The sequence below is a fragment of the Gadus chalcogrammus genome, chromosome 9, assembly GCF_026213295.1.
Source record: "Gadus chalcogrammus isolate NIFS_2021 chromosome 9, NIFS_Gcha_1.0, whole genome shotgun sequence".
Lineage (NCBI taxonomy): Eukaryota > Metazoa > Chordata > Actinopteri > Gadiformes > Gadidae > Gadus > Gadus chalcogrammus.
In genome coordinates this window covers 7,267,373-7,285,141 of record NC_079420.1, presented here as the reverse complement: position 1 = coordinate 7,285,141, position 17,769 = coordinate 7,267,373, and the positions used below count along the sequence as shown (strand labels likewise).

Genomic DNA, 17,769 nt, shown 5'->3' with positions numbered 1-17,769 from the left:
ATTTTGTTGGTCTTTTTTCCCTGGCTGACGGTTCATTTTCTCGGTTCTGTCTCACGCTTCTGTCTCATTGCCACGGTTCTGTCTCACGGTTCCGTCTCTCGGTTCCGTCTCTCGGTTCCCGCTCGGTTCTGTCGCTCGGTTCTGTCTCACGGTTTTGTCTCACGGTTCTGTCCCACGGTTCCGTCTCACGGTTCTGTCCCACGGTTCCGTCTCACGGTTCCGTCTCTCGGTTCCGTCTCTCGGTTTCGGTTTCAGTTCTGTCTCGGTTCCATCTCTCGGTTCCATCTCGGTTCTGTCTCTCGGTTCTGTCTCGGTTCCGTCCCGCTGTTGTCCCTCACGGTTCCGTCTCACGGTTCCGTCTCTCGGTTCTGTCTCGGTTCCGTCCTTCTGTTCTCCCTCACGGTTCTGTCACGGTTCCACGCTCGGTTCTGTCTCAAGGTTCTCCTTCTTGGTTCTCCCTCACGGTCCTGTTTGGTTCTACCCCCAGCGGACGGCTACGGGCCGGTGTTCGAGGAGCAGCCCGTGAACACCATCTACCCAGAGGAGTCCCCCGAGGCCCGGATCACCCTGCACTGCCGGGCCCGGGCCAGCCCGTCCGCCACCTACAGGTAACAGACCCCCCCCCCTCACGTCCACACTCCCGTTAATTCAGTTTAATTCAGTTTTTTTTTTTACCTGAATATAACTCCAATATCACCGGTTGTTGCCTTGTCCGAGCTGAGTAATTGCTGAATACAGACACCGCGTGTGACATTTGCTATTGCATGTGCGAGCCAAGCACAACCTCCCCCCCAACATAATTGTACCCCCACAACTGAAGCCACAAGCCACAACCCCACCACTACTGTGGCGATCTCCACCCCCCCCCCCCCCCCCCCAGAGCTGTAAGGAGAGAGAGCGCAAAGGAAAAGCAGGAGGGAAGAATATCTTATTTTTCTTGAATGTCCCCTCACTCTCTGCCCCAACCCGCCTTTCATTTCTCTGCCATTGAGAAGTGTGGAGGGTCATGCGCCTGTGATTTGCAGGCAAGATGGATTCCCAGAACCAATCACAGAAGAAATGCCCTGATGGGTCAGAAATGGGAGCGCTCTGAAATCTATAATGTTCTCCTGCAGAGGCCGGCACAGTCACCTCCAAGCACTTTTCCTCACAGCGCATTTCACTCACTAATTGCTGACGAATGGCTATGCCATTGCTCTTTATATCACACTTGAATAACAGCGCTCAAATCTTAGCCTACATCGCCTTAAAGAGCAGGTAGTGGTTAGCCAATCATACTCAAGGATGCCTGCAGGTGGACTTTGTGCTCTGAGAATCAACCTTGATGGACCACCAGATTGTAAATGTTTTTTGGAGTGCTGTGTTTGCGTGCAAGCACAGTGGAATCTATCTATATGTTTTTCTAGATTCAAAGCCCCAACCCCTTTTCACACACAGTCAGCTCCTATGCGTTTTGCCCCGTTCACACTGGACTGAGTTCTGCCTTCAGGGATCCCGTGTAATTAAAAGCACTCGGGCGGTGTATTAGAGACGTAAATGTTCATTAAACACACCTGAGCTACTGCGTTTATTCATGTTCATCCATTTTTATAATCCTCTGACGTTTGGCTTTCTTGATGTATTTCGTCATAGATTCTGGGCGGTTTATTAAATTGGTTGGGTTGAATCGCGGCCCAAAAGTCTGTCAGAACGATTAATCGCAACCTCTGCCGCACTCAACAGGGAATGGGCTAGCGAGTGTGTGTGTGTGAAACTGAAAATGAAGTAAGTCCATTTGAGGGAGAAACGAAAACATTCATCCATCTTGCCAGAGAGGGCATGAGACAGCATTTCAAACAGCATCGATCGACATATATCAGCCAGAAATATGGCAGGTAAATTTGGCAAACACATTGATGAAATCATAAACACAAACGCATTTTCACAGGATTATAATTAGACTCAACCCAAATCAAATCCCATGTTCCTGTTGCAAGACTAGTCCAGTGTGAATAGGGCTGGAGACAGGTTTCTGCCTTACTTTATCATCATTATGGCACCACTGCAGCCTACTTTGCCTGACTCATATTCATAACATTATGTAAGGTAGGTATTCTGTTTCCTCCCAGCTACGAACAGGTTAAAAGAGCCTAAACATTGCATGCCAAGCCCGACCAAAACACAAGCGTCAACAGGACATGGCAAGGTGGCCACACTCACAGACCTGCCAGAGGGTCCTCCGTCTCATTCCGCTGCTGTAAATTAGAAAGCATTTTGTGCCACTCCACTTCAATTTAGATGCAAATGTATGTAAATGAGGCTGACCCCTTGTCATTCCAATTGGTTACGGTGCCACCGAATTCAATTGTGGGTGGGGGGGGGGGGGGGGGGCGTCTGATCATAGCTGGTGTGGGGCCTGTTGACAGGACGCATTAGTCATGTCTATTCTGACCAGCGGTGTCAACACTTCTAAATGCGCTTTACCCACCCCCCCGACCGAGATTAGATTAAGATGGGTTCCTTCGGGCCTGTCATTGAGCATTCGAGGAAGATATCTTTCTCTGGATTCCCTCGCAGTTTAGTTTGACACTCGATTGCTGAACGGTGTTCAGAGTTGCGTAATGGCTGAGTGCTGATGAAAGTCCCAGCGCTCTGAGCTTATTCTTCATACAGGTGAAGACAGGCCCTTTGAAAATCAATCTTTTTTTTCTTAGGTTAAATGTGTCGGAATGGCCTGATAGTCATACTAAAAGGTGTGATTAGTTTACTGCTGGAACTTCTGATTTGCTGCCCAAGTACCCTTAGGCTAGACAATTCAAAACCTGGCACATTTCCTGAGCATGGCTGGTACTCCAAAATGAAATGTCTTGCAGAGGGAATCAAACACTGAATTTATAAGTGCACACCAGGGACTGTAAACACTTCATTAACCTGTTTATTTATCTCCTGTCGTTCAAAGTAATTGACGTCTCAGTCTCAGTCTCAAGACAGATGTATTGATTTTCATTTGATTTCACCAGATGGATGCTGGACGGAGTCGACATCGACGTCGGGGCGGATGACCACTACAGCGTGGTGGGAGGTAACCTGGTCATCAGAAACCCGGCCCGGGACAAGCACCTGGGGAAGTACTCGTGCATCGCCACCAACGAGTACGGCACCGTCATCAGTCAACAGGCCTCTGTGCAGTTTGGATGTGAGTGATCTGGTGGGGATCCCTCTCCCCCCTCCCTCTCCCTCCCTCCATCTTCCCCATCCCTCTGTCTTCACCTCCCTCTCTCTCCCTCCTTCCCAATCCCTCTCTCTCCCTCTATCTTCCCCATCCCTCTCTGACCAATCCCTCTCTCTCCTACTCTCTCCATCTTCCCCATCCCTCTCTCTCCATCTTCCCCATCCCTCTCTCTCCATCTTCCCCATCCCTCTCCCCATATATTCCCCATCCCTCCCGTCCGCTCCATCCGGTGTCAGCTCCGTCCTTCTCTACTCTCCATCTCCTCCTCCAACCCTCCTTCCCTCAATCGTCCTCTCACTCTGTCTGTCTTCCCCTTCCTCTCTCTCTCCGTCCCTCACTCCTTCCTATGTCACCGCCTCTGCACTCCCTCGTTATTCCAAAACCCTCCCTGCCGCTGTCCTCACTCACCTCCGATCCATTCCTCCAGCTTCCCCTTCCTCCGGCCCTTTCTACCTCCTCATCTCCCATCATGTTCTCTTGCATCATGCATGACTCTTATTTTCTTAAAGGGATTTGGCCCATATTGCTTCCACATCCTCGATGAATATTCACAGCGTTGGTAGCCATTGTGGAGAATCTGTGGCATTGTTTCGGAAGCTTGTTTTGCACAGGGTCCAACTTCATAAAGCCTATGGCAAAAAAAAAAAAAAAGAATGGCAAAGTGTTATGACCCTCGAGTCTAGGGGATGGAGGGGCTTAGCATAAAGCTGACTCAAACCATACAGACACTGGGGTTTCACAATTAAACAAAGATTTGTTGGAATGAGAACAAATAGTGATTACGAAGGAGTTATGAGGAATTACGAGGAAGAATGAGGAAAAGAATAAGACACGAGGTGACAATAGTGTGGCTTGCTTTGTAACCACACTAATAAGCTTGAAGTTGGTCGGAGATGTCAGGGTGAGCCTAGGCCAAAATAATAAACTTAACAGGACCTACCTTCAAACAACATATCTTTCTAATTGCTCTACCTCCATGGCGATTGCTCGACAAAAACAAGACACAAATTGGGCCCCCCAACCTTTAAAACAAAAATGCCAATAATGGCCACAGTGGCAACAAACCACAGATGGTTAGGAAAGCAAAGGTAAGCTCAGAGGCTTTAGAGAGAGAGCATGAGAGACCGTACATGTAGAACCGATGAGGTTTCCAAGCAGGCAGCTTGGCTCTCATTGGTTAGCGTCCACCAATGGAAACAGACTCCAGAACAGCCATATTTGTAGTTCTACAAATACAGGACAGTGTGAGGAAAACAAACAGGGGAAAACCAAAAATCCACAAATGCATAGCAACGTAACAGAAAGAGAGACTATTTAATTCATATCAACTAGGAGATGGAGATGTTCCTATGTGACTTGTGAATGTGTGGTGATACTGAATTCTGATTGGCTGCTCACTTACTAACTTACTCACACTTCCCTTTGTTTCTTTGATTCTCTCTCTCTGTCTCTCCATCTCTCTCTCTCTGTCTCTCTATCTCTGTCTCTCTCTTTGTCTCTCACTCTCTCGCTGTGTCTCTCTCTCTGGCTCTCTCTCTCTCACTCTCTCTCTCTTTCTGTTTCTCTATCTATCTCTCTCCTTTTCTCTATCTCTATCTCTCTCTGTTTCTCTATCTCTCTCTTTCTCTATCTCTATCCCTCTCTCTTTCTCCATCTCTCTCTCTTTTTCTCAATCTCTCTCTGTTTCTCTATCTCTCTCTGTTTCTCTCTCTCTCTCTCTCTCTCTCTCTCTCTCTCTCTGTATATCTCTCTCTCTCTCTCTCTCTCTCTCTGTTTCTCTGTTTCTCTCTGTTTCTCTATCTCCATCTCTCTCTCTCTCTCTGTCTCTCTATCTCTCTCTGTTTCTCTATCTCTCTCTCTCTCTCTCTCTCTGTATCTCTCTCTCTCTCTCTCTCTCTCTCTCTCTCTCTCTCTCTTTCTCTCTCTCTCTCTCTCTCTCTCTCTCTCTCTCTCTGTTTCTCTCTGTTTCTCTATCTCCATCTCTCTCTCTCTCTCTGTTTCTCTATCTCTCTCTCTCTCTGTATGTCTATCTCTCTCTCTCTCTCTGTTTCTCTATCTCTCTCTCTCTCTCTCTCTGTATGTCTATCTCTCTCTCTCTCTGTTTCTCTATCTATCTCTCTCTCTCTGTTTCTCTATCTCTCTCTCTCTCTCCAGATCTGGATTTCTTCTCCTCAGAGGAGAGAGAGGCAGTGTATGTGAAGGAAGGACAGGGAGCTGTTCTGCTGTGTGCTCCACCTCCTCACTTTCCAGGTACGGGTCATTGAACTGCACTCTGCTGGCTTCCTTATGTGTTTCCAAGCATTGAGAAGACATCCCTTACCAATTGTTTGTCCTATAAAAGCAAATCAAACCATGCCCTCTACTGGCTCAATGCTGAACTGCCCCCATGGAAAGGACAAAAACTGTTACATAACTGGATAGGACATCAAATATTTATGTGTCTGCTTCTCAATTTGTTGTTTTCCTGAGATGTGTTGTTCTAAAGCATGGGAGAGGAATAACATTTGTTATGCCATCTTTGTTTTTATATTGTGTGTGTGTATGCAGCATATGTTTATGTGTGCATATTGATATTCTCAATGTTTTATTATATTTAAATAATGATATTTAAGAAATAATAATCCACAGCAGCATACAAGTTTGGGTTTCATATATCACAAAATGACTATATATCCAACGTGAGTGGTATCTCACTACACAGTATCAGAGCTGTAGTAAAGCACTCTGGACTGTATTATTAAATTAGGGATACTACACACACACACAGTATAACTTAATATTGAATACCCTTCAGACAGCAGATCCATGACATAAAATCCCCCAAACTGAAACCATGGTTATCTATTGCTGGTATTTCTCTGCGTTCTGCTCATCCACCTACGAATCGCCTCTGGATATTTTCTTTAAGACCATCTGTATTATTAAAAAGGTCAGTTCTCTGAATAACGCAAAACTGGCTCAGAATGCCGAATGGAGAAAGTACAAAACTCTCATTCACGTGTATTTAAAATGATTCATAAACCGTTCCCATCTTGCATTCATGTGTATTTAAAATGATTTGAAACCCTTCCCATCTCTCATTCACATGCAATAAAAAAGATTCCCCAAAAAAATAAAATAAAACGTGCGCCGACCCTCCTGAACTTCGGACTCTCTGTCCGCCCGCCGTGATTGACAGCTTCCCGTCGTTTGTCCCCCCTCCCCCCTCCCCTCCCCCCTAGCCGAGCTGTCGTTCAGATGGATGCTGAACGAGTTCCCCTTCTTCATCCCGCTGGACAAGCGGCGCTTCGTGTCCCAGGCCACGGGCAACCTGTACATCTCCAAGGTGGACCGCTCGGACACGGGCAACTACTCCTGCTTCGTGTCCAGCCCCTCCATCTCCAAGAGCGTCTTCTCCAAGTTCATCCCCCTGGTGCCACTGGCTGAACGTAAATATGACTCTTTCGTATGGGATTCCTTTCAATACTCCACAAAACCCACCATTACGGGATGCATTTTGAACATGCTAGTCGAACCTCCCCCTCTCCCCACCCTGATCCATTTGTGTTGTTGTTGTGTTGTTGTAAACTTTTAATATTTAACGATGCTGAATGGTGTTGGTGTGTTCCCCTGAACACTAAGTCTCACTGTGGGTCAATTGTGGAAATTGGTTTGCGTTGATGCTATTATGAGTAAGTCAATAGATGAAAGTGGTTAAATGTTCACATGGATGTTAGCGGGCCTGTTTGTGTGTTCCCACTTCTAATCGAGTTCTCTACAAGACAACAGCGACGGTGAATCAATTAGGGTTAGATAGATACATTGACTATAATAAGTCCCTTTCAGTATCAGCCTTTGATTGGATTATGATAGTGGTTTAGAGTGGGAAGTGGTTTAGCCCACTTTGGTGACTGCTTAAGATCCGATGTATTGAAGGAATTTACTGGAAACATAATGTTGGACAAGGAAACACTCTGACTTTGACAAAAACAAGCACTTACAATTACATAAAGCAAACACTGTTCCCCATTCCCATTTTCGTCTTCAAAACCAGTGGTTTGAATGGACAGACTACCAATTCATCAATTACAAATTGTTGGTTTGTTTTATTATAATAATAACATAATAACATGTCTATGTTGGGCTTTAGCAGAATAAACCCAATAGGACAGATTTGTCACAATAATTGCAGGTTATAGTTTGGATCTTTTGTATTTGCCTCACTGGTTTTCCCTCCAAAAATATATGTTTCTATCCACAGAAACCATAAATGAAATCCTCTATTAACAAGTGGGATTTAAACCAACAGGGTTGTGCATTTGATCCATTTATATAGTTCCATTCACATAATAAGATATAGAAAATTCATCCTTTGGAACTCACTTTGGAAATGTTCAAGAACTCTGAAAGGCCAGGATTGTGTTTTAAACGTAGCAAGACCCGAACACAGCAAAGCTCAAATTTACAGCGAGATCCGAAGCGGAGATCTCCCTGCATCCCTGTCTTCACACCGGAGGTACATTGAATCCCACGTGGAAGGTGTCAAGAACGGAGGCGGAAAAAATCGACCCCGCGCCGGATAAAAGGGCTCAGCACTCGAGATGCGCTCCGACTCAGCCTGTGGTTTGGAAGTGATCAGTGCTTCCTGATCCGCATGATGAAAGCGGATGTGCTTTATACTTTAGTTTTGCTGTGGTGAGGCAGTCAAGAGGTCGAAAATATGCATGACTACATGACTCAAAAGTAAAGGGACACAAAGATGCCACACAAAATGAAAAGAAGAAGCTAGTTAAAAACCAATACTGCCTAATGTTGATAATTGGCGAGCAGGAGACACTTGGCCTCTGCTTAAAGTCCTATGGAGCCCGACCTTACATAGTACAATGGACGCTTATCTCCCATATTTATAGATTTAATAGATGACATGATATACTTCTTATTTTCGTAATTACCTGTATTTATTTATTTTACCTCCTTGTATCAACACCTTGCTGTACTACATAGTGAAAATAGGCCACTTTTTCACGATATGATAATAGGGTTATGATATAGTAATACTATGACTACAATATTGTTTTCCCTCCACACTTTTGGACTTGATTTCGGTTTTGCCAGCTCATAACAAAGATAGAGTTGAGTCTTACTTTATGCTGACCTATTAGCCCCCTTTGCCGCAGAGTGAACCAAATCATATTCCGGTGGTAAGCTAAGCTTTCAGGGAAAATCCCTTGCGAAATAACCTTTGAGGATTCTAATTAGTTTGTTTTATTTCAAGTGCGGGTGAAAAAAACAGGACACAGCTGTTTCCATGCTGTTATCGGGGAGATAACCACATATTCTATGACTTGATTTTGTTTTGTTATGTTTTGTTTATTAAGGAGCCCGCCAAGCAGAGCGTGCACCACCTGTTGCAAGCATTTCCTAAATTAGTTTCACAGAGGGTACAATGCATGGATGCATGGAACAATTCACAGCCAAATATTTGATTAATAATTGGATCTAATGTGCAGTAAAACACATGGTCCTGTACAATCCCATTATCAGGCAAGGAAAGGGTCATCTTATCAGCAAGGAATCACAGCCATTGTAGTGGAGTCAGGAATGGAGTCTGGCATCAGAATAGAGTCTCTCTGGTACATTCAAGTGGTTTAAGAACTGCAGTGTACACTCACCAGACAGGAGAGCTAGCCCCTGGCTAAACGCATCTCTGCAGTGCCATTGTGGGATCGTGGGAGTGAACCGTGTCTTTGCAGGCGTGCGTGTCCATCTATATGCGGCTCCTTCCTGTGTGTGTCGTGTCTCTGGTTGTGTTTTTCTGCATCAGCGTGGAAAGATTCCTCATAAAGACTGACCTCAGCGCAGACACCAGCTCTCTTGATAAACTAAGCGTTGCATCGTTAAAAGCTTTTCCCATTTCTTCTTGTTATGTCACTATAATCAGTGTTTCCTGTCTCTATGATTTATAAATTGTTCTCATGCTGTGTTAATTTCGACAAACCCCACCTGAGATCTAAAGTATATTATGACCCTGACTCCGCCACCACCAGTGACTGACCTCAGCCCTCCAGGGGAGTCACCGCACATCTGTTCACGGCTGTTTCACTCTCTCTTCCAGGCCCAATCAGGAAGTACCCCGCCGACATCAACGTGAAGTTCCCAGACACCACGGCCCTGCTGGGACAGAACATCACCTTGGAGTGCTTTGCGTTGGGGAAGTACGTACCCCTGTCAGGGCCGGGGATGAGTGGGTCTGAGCTCACTCCGACGACTTTGGACTCAGCATTGAGTCATTTGGCGGAAACTTCAATCTGAAGAGATGAACAGGGGATTTGCAAGGATACACGTTGTTCAAGAGCAGGTGGAGGCTCTGGGGTCTGCAGGTAGACAGCAGACATAGGAGTTCGAACCGAGAACATTTCTGCCAAGGAACACCCTAACCACCTGCCGACTATCCTGGCCCTGTAACGGAACTAAGAAACTTTCATCACGTATGCGTCAGACAGGGGATTCAGTTACCATAGATACGGACGAGCGCACCCTAGTGCCAGGCACACACACACATACACAGGAGTTAGCGATGAAAGTGTGGGGGGGGGGAAGGCTGTTAGATTAGAGAGGAAGCTGTGACGAGTCAGGGATGACAGAGGCTTATCACCCCCTCCCCCTGTCCCCCCTCTCAGCCCCATTCCAGAAATCCGCTGGAAGAAGGAGAACGACGACCTGCCCCCGAACCACGAGGTGAGCATGGTGGGGGCCCACCTCCACCTGTTCAACGTGCAGTTTGAGGACGCCGGGAGCTACACCTGCGAGTCCCGCAACTCCAAGGGGAAGGACCACCACACCGCCCGCCTATCCGTGGAAGGTGGGGTGGAGCTGCTCCAATTCTGCTGCTTCGATTCCCAGGCTGACTTGTAAATCGCTTTGGATGAAAGCGGAGTGTGATGCTCGTGTGTGCGTGGGTGGTTGTGTGCGTGTGTGTGTCTGTAGGCCTTTCACAAAGTTCACTAGCCAATTAAAGATTTAAGATGTTTGTTTAACCGATTATTTACTTTTATTTAATTGTAATTTCCGATGATCTGTAGCCTCGATTCGCAAGATCAGATATCGTTCAGTCATCGCTTGAAATTCAGTTTGTTTTTCCACACACACACACACATTCCCACACGTGCGCACGCACGCACGCACGCACGCACGCACGCACGCACGCACGCACGCACGCACGCACGCACGCACGCACGCACGCACGCACGCACACACACACACACACACACACACATTCACCTAGTAGCCTTGACGCACTGTGTGTTGCAGCGTTCCCTGAGTGGCAGGAGCACATCAACAGCACGGAGAAGGACATCCACAGCGACTACACCATGACCTGTCTGGCGAGCGGCAAACCCAGGCCTCACGTCCGCTGGCTGAAGAACGGCCAGCCGGTCAGTTCAGCTCCCCTAACCCTGATATCATAGGATCCTCTCGTCTGCATTAACCACAATCTTTGCCGGGTCCTTGAATTGTAATCAAATTACAATTTGATTACAATTTGCCCCAAAACCCCATTTTGTGTGTGATTTTAGTTTTTTTACTTGAAAATGTAGGAAATTAGAACATAATATAGTTGTAGATCCGATGTATTGCCTATGTATTTAGACACACCGCACAGGCATTTCCTCAGGTCAAATTTGTGTAATAAATTCAAAAAAGAGCTACAGCATGCATCAATGAATATAATCGTATCGACTTCTGAGCCATGTTTAAATGATGAGCCCCACTAGAGGGATCATCCAATGGGGATCTGCCAACCGTGGGGGTTGTCCAATCAGATCTCTGCACCGCCCAGTTACCGGTCAGACCTCTGCGTGACTTTACAGTACAACACTGTACACGGCTGTTGGCAACAAGGGCTCCCATAGGGCACAGTGTCAGATGGAAAGCGCCCCGGCTCTCTGATTGGTCGGGTGCCAGTGTACGGCGTGTTGCCCCCCACGGAGACCCCCAGAGTACAGGGACAGATGCTGGCAGCGGACTGAGAAGAGGGGCGGCCAGGTCGCTGTTTGATGTAGCTTGACTGCAGAAGGCGTCATTATGCATTAATGCCGTCTCTTGCGTGTCCAACGGTGACATTTTCACTTTGCAGTCGTCGCGCTCATCCCCAGAGGTTTGGTTGTGGTGTTGGTGGTTCAGATAATTAAGAGGCTCATTCATTGGAACCTGCTTGTAAGTAGATGGTTTATACAAGTGCTTTGGCTGTCGAAACCCAAGCATCATACAAGGTCAAATATTCAGAGCTGTGAAAACAAATCAAATGAAATGTATATAAACATGCAATTAAATACATGAAGGCGAGTGTAAAACACTAGATTACGATAACGCAGATTTAGATACAATTAATAACCCTACTGCTTTGCATCGCATTATTCCATCGTCCCTTTTCTTCTGTGTTAAAACCAGCTCCATTGGAAAGACATGGAGTCCATTATTCTGTTGTCGCTCTTCTTCCTGTGTATTAAAAACAGTTCCATTAGAAAGACATGGAGTCCATTATTCTGTTGTCGGTCTTCTGCGATAAAAACACTAAGATAAGAAAGACATGGAGTTCATTATTCTATTGTCCTTCTTCTTCTTCTTCTTCTTCTTCTTCTTCTTCTTCTTCTTCTTCTTCTTCTTCTTCTTCTTCTTCTTCTTCTTCTTCTTCTTCTTCTTCTTCTTCTTCTTCTTCTTCTTCTTCTTCTTCTTCTTCTTCTTCTTCTTCTTCTTCTTCTTCTTCTTCTTCTTCTTCTTCTTCTTCTTTTCAAACAGTTCCACAAGAAGGGCATGGAGTTCAGCGGGCTGACAGTGGAGGACTCGGGCATGTACCAGTGCATCGCTGACAACCACCACGGCGTGCTGTACGCCAACGCGGAGCTGCGGGTGATCGGTGAGTCAGCCGCCCTCCGCCCAGACCTCGACCAAACACATCCTGTTCAGAGATGAACTGCCCCTAACTCATTGAAACAGGCGCAGTCAATTTTTATATTTATATTAAAAATATATATAATAAAGGTACAAAAATAGATATTGCAGATATTCCTAAAGTAATCTCGTATACAGATGTTTAAGCATTTATCTCTCCTGTAAATCTAATATCTACACTTAAATACATGCATATATACATGCTTTACATACATGCATACTGTACATACATACTGGACATACATAAATACATACATATATACATACTGTACATAAATAAATACAGCCATATTGGCGAGCACCGCAGTACATTTCTATATGTATCGTGTACGCATTCTTACAAGGCGCCTGAATAGTACAGCGTATTGTGATGAATGTATCTCTGCTTGCCTTCTCCCAGTGTGCGCTCCGACGTTTGACCTCAGTCCAGTGAAGACTGTGCTGGCGGCCAAGAACAGCCGGGCGCTGATCGAATGTCGTCCGAAGGCGGCCCCAAAACCCCACCTGTTCTGGAGCAAAGGCACAGAGCTGCTGCATAACTCCACCAGGTGGGCAGCTAATGAGAAAACTCCCATTTAGCTCGGTGCCGCTGGGCAATGCACAGGAGTAATGATCATGTTTATGGTATAGCAGTAAGTATTTTTATTGGAATCTGGGGTTTCCACGGTATCTCTCGATTCCACCCTGTCCATCTGTTCTGTGGATAGGAACTTTATATTTTATTATGTGTGTGTGTGTGTGTGTGTGTGTGTGTGTGTGTGTGTGTGTGTGTGTGTGTGTGTGTGTGTGTGTGTGTGTGTGTGTGTGTGTGTGTGTGTGTGTGTGTGTGTGTGTGTGTGTGTGTTGACATTATACACCTACCGGTAATTAAAGACACACAATACAGTAGCCTTCAAACACAAGGCTGTTCATAGTACTTTACAAAGGCAGGACTCGTATTTGAAAACAGACAATCAATACAAATACTTTTTATCCAGTAAGGCCGATGTAAGCTTTGGCGTTTTTTGGTTCCATTTAAGAGCTAGCCTTTAAAGGTTAAAGTATCGGTAACATTTGCAAAAATCTCAACAACATCCGCTCATACATTCATGGCACACTGTGCTTTCCACGGTGTTGTTTTTAACCAAAACAACAGTTCAGGGTGACCAAGCTGTTCTGAAAACTAGATCAATCTTTAGTTGAACCAACAGTGGAGTGTCTGTGGCATAGACTGTATTAAAGGTCTGGGGGATTTATCATTGGCTACTTTAATACCCCAGGGCTACTTGTGGTGTTGACACAGCAGATGTCCAACCCAAACCTTCTCCTGAATACATTTAATTTGCAGCAAATCAGTGATTGAAGTGCTGTGACCTGAGTTGAAGAGCCCTCTGGAGGTCATTCAGCCACACAGGCTCAAGGGTGTTTGTTGTCCTTACTGACGAACCCAAGGATAGAAACACACTGACATGCCAAGCTCGGGCTTGGACGAACTCAGGCGCATACACGCAGGCCTGCTGCACACGCGCATACACACACATACACACACGCAACTGTACGACACAGACACACACACACACACACACACTGACACACTGACACACAGAAACACACACACACACACACAGACACACAGACATGTCCGTGCACACTTATATACACACACACTTGCCAATCACCCACTCACTCACTTACTCACTCACTGACACACACACACACACACACACACACACACACACACACACACACACACACACACACACACACACACACACACACACACACACACACACACACACACACACACACACACACACACACACACACACAGACACACACACAGACACAACACACAAGAGCTCCAGAGATACTTTCAGAGAGAAGGGGGCTCAGGCAAAATAATTACCATGCAACATTTGGCCCCCTACTGCTCTGAGGGGCCGCTGTCTGTCTGGAAGAGACCCTGGCAGAACTCATCACTGCGTGTGTTTATCGCCTGATCAGAATAACTAAATAGATGGTAATGAAGGCGACACGACTGGCTGTGATCTATGGTTTAACTCTTGGTTTGTTAATACTCATTTATTTAAAACTTCTGATGGAAATTTTTTAAATATTTTGCTTTTGGAGAGAGGCGTTAAACGGCACTCTCACACCGGCGTATGTGATTCTCACGGCCCTCACACATTAGATGTCTGACCTTATCACTGTGCTGAATATTTTATATCATAAGGCGGAGTACTCCTTCTCTTTGTGTGTTCTGGGTGTGTTGTAGTGATGAACGATTCGGGGAAATAATCGAATATTTGGACCAATATTGCGATTGCGATTTAATGTGCGATTTTTATAATGTGTTACGTTTTTTATGTTGTGTATTATTCACTAAAAAATAAATAAATCATTCTTTAGTATGACCAACACAACATTGGAAGCAGTCAACATAAAAACTGCTCTTTCCTTTAGGCCAGGCCGATGTGTTGAGATTAATATACATAAAGTTCTTTATTTAACTATTGAATTGTAAAATAACAATAAAGCGTACTGATTTCCAGTCAGTAACGGTAACAAATCACATTTTTTTCTATATTTCTTTCCATGCATTCTATTACTTTGCGATTTCGATTTGAATTTGATTAATCGTTCAGCCCTGGTGTGTGGTGCTGCTTGGTTAATGATTGCGGTTCTCCGGTCCCCAGGCTGAGGGTCTGGGAGGACGGGACCCTGGAGATACTGAACGTGTCGCAGGACGACGAGGGGAGTTACACCTGCTTCGCTGAGAACGACCAGGGCAAGGACAACAGCACTGGATCCCTCACCGTCAAAGGTCAGCTGTCAGTCAAAGCAATCGATTCGGACGTTTAATGCTTTGTTGGGGCAATGGTCGGCTGCTACTGAAGCTTGGTTAGGCAATTCGGGGAGGCATGCCAGAGTAGGTTAGATTTTGAAGTATTCAACTGAAAGAATCCTGTCCCTCCCTTCAGGCCTTCCTACAAGGCAACCCCCCTGCCCCCCCAAATCACTAGACTAGCTCGCTAGACAATATGTCTGGATAATCTTGTGGGAGACTCCACTTGTGCACAATGAGTGCATGGGCAGAGTGTGTGCGGGTAGCCGGGTAGATAGAGACAGGTAGGCAATGCAATCATTTTATTCGGGCTGAATGACATGATTTCACAGGCTTATCTGTGGGCCTGCGATAGCAACAGATACCGGATTTTTTTTTTTTTTTATGTCGGAGCACTCGAGTTATTGATTGCGGTCTGGATGTGAATGGACTTTCAACGAGGATGACCAAAAAAATACCTCCAAAATAAATTGCCTACCCTAGCTTTACGTCTGACACATACACTCATCAAGCTGATAATAACATTCAGTTTTATCTTAAGATATTTTGTCTGTTTTTTTTGTTGCTACATTTTGTTATTTATTTGTGTTATTACTTTTTTTTATTCTGATTTAGGCCAGATCGAAAATGCACCGGCAGCAAACAAATCTGACATCCCCGCTATTGCTAACATAGCTAGCAGATAAAAAAAAATGGTGTTGCGGTCTTGGTTCTTGCTTCCTGCTACCGTGTGAGCTACTTGCGTTAGCTTCGCTTCCAATGTCAATGCCTGCGTCGCCATAGCGTCCCGACCTTCACCTGTCAACGATAGCCGAGTTATGAGAGCAGTGTCATTCACTAAACAGGGTTAGCACAATTGGCAAAGTCGACAATTTGGTCCTTGTGCCAGAATCTTTAGATTAAACATGGACATTACTTACACCTTGGTTAATAGAAGATGACAGAATGTTTAAGGGATTGAGGTTTTAAGTGTGAAATGCTGTCATGTTTTGCTATTCAGATTTATATTATGTATCTTGGACCGTAGCGTCTTGGAAAGGAACTGGATTTATGGCTCCACTCTGCCCTCTTCTGGCCATAAGTGCACATTACGCAATAACCATTTTCTCTTCCATTTGGAAATAATTGCAGTGTATTTATTGGCCTCCTTTCTGGTCTTCCACCGCCTCCCCCCTCCCTGATTGCTGTGTGTGTCCGCAGACCAAACCAAGATCACCTTGGCTCCCTCCAACGCTGACGTCACGGTGGGGGAGGGCACACGCATGCAGTGCGCTGCGTCCCACGACACCTCATTGGAGATCGCCTTCGTCTGGTCCCTGAACGGCCGAGTCATCGACCTATCGGAGGACAGCCGGCATTTTGAACGCACCTCGGTGAGCTGTCACTGTGGTCAGGCGTTTTTTGGTGGGGGTTTTATATTAGGTTTGACAATGGACTGTGAAGTATTTTCACTTGACAGTTTACTTTGACCCCGACCACAGAATGACGTGGAACAACGCTGCAGTTTGGGTCTGAGGGCCTTCCAGGTCAAATTATACAATTATGAATATTTGGGGTTGTGTCTGTGGTCATTTTGTATGGGAAATGGGAAAAGCAGAGATCTTTAGATAATTTTTTTAACATAAAATAACATGCCAAGCTTAGAATAGATATGTGGACAACGTACAAAGCTAATAAAACCATTGCAGATATATATATATTTTTTCTTCTAATGGCTAACCATTAGCTTTGCTGCTTTACACTTTATCCAGTGGTCAAATACCATCATAAATCACACCATGTCATAATTCTGACCAATGAGTTATCTTTTGGGTCATGTGAATGAGAAGGCACCTTAGATGGGAGACACTGTACGGGTGATCTAGGACGTCATGTTGCAGCGCACGATGATATAGATCATAAACCAGCTGATTAGATAACGAAAGACTCTCCAACCAATCCATGAGAGTAAGACCTTGGTTTGGCTGCCTTCAACATGCCCTGCTACCCCCGGTATTACATCTGATTACAAGACATCTCCTTAAAAGACCTATCCCCTGAGCCCTAGACCATAGAAATATATTTTTTTCCAGTTGCGGTCTCATTGGAGGGTCCACATCCGAATTTAATGGGCCTGATTCCCGCTGTATCTTGTACGTCCTTACACTTAAAAATAGTACCTAGCATTATGTAGCACCTTATCCTAGCTATCTTTGTTATGTACTGGGAATGGGTTAACCTAGTGATTGTTAGTACTTTGCACTTGGTTCTATGAACATCCTTACTGTTTCGACTTCGATAAATCATTGCTTCTGGTTCTTCGGACAAACGTACTTATTGTAAGTCACTTCGGATAAAAGCGTCTGCTAAATGCCCTACTTGTAACTGTTAAATGGTTGAATTCGATGCAGTATTCCATATGTTTGGAGACTGATCTGCGTTGTTCTTTTTATAGAACGGCAGCTCCAACGGGGGGCTGCTCATCAAGGACACGCAGCTGAACCATGCTGGGAGATACACGTGCATGGCCGAGACCACTGTGGACAACGTCAGCGCCTCGGCCCAGCTGGTCGTCAGGGGTGAGTCGCAATTGGGCACACAAACACATACATACACTTACACACTTACACACTTACACACAAACACACACACACACACACACACACACACACACACACACACACACACACACACACACACACACATTGACTTTTGAGATTGACGCTTTGACTTTTGCCCAAAAATCATATTCAAAGTTTGTTTGTTTATTCATATTAATATTCGAATATATTTGAATATTTATTAATAATAATTTGACCATTAA

At 45.2% G+C, this 17,769-nt stretch overlaps 1 protein-coding gene across 5 annotated transcripts in view; it reads left to right on the top strand.

The window, feature by feature from the left end:
• The window catches only part of cntn1a (contactin 1a), a 71,302-nt gene that overhangs the window by 40,442 nt on the left and 13,091 nt on the right, over nt 1–17,769 (top strand). For all 5 annotated transcript variants that reach the window (XM_056598960.1, XM_056598962.1, XM_056598965.1 and 2 more), the window contains exons 4-15: nt 488–608; nt 3,000–3,175; nt 5,366–5,461; nt 6,433–6,639; nt 9,306–9,405; nt 9,871–10,052; nt 10,502–10,626; nt 11,990–12,107; nt 12,543–12,690; nt 14,818–14,945; nt 16,167–16,339; nt 17,401–17,524. In XM_056598960.1, the coding sequence (XP_056454935.1) occupies nt 488–608; nt 3,000–3,175; nt 5,366–5,461; nt 6,433–6,639; nt 9,306–9,405; nt 9,871–10,052; nt 10,502–10,626; nt 11,990–12,107; nt 12,543–12,690; nt 14,818–14,945; nt 16,167–16,339; nt 17,401–17,524 (1,698 nt within the window). The remainder of the gene's footprint in view (nt 1–487; nt 609–2,999; nt 3,176–5,365; nt 5,462–6,432; nt 6,640–9,305; nt 9,406–9,870; nt 10,053–10,501; nt 10,627–11,989; nt 12,108–12,542; nt 12,691–14,817; nt 14,946–16,166; nt 16,340–17,400; nt 17,525–17,769) is intronic.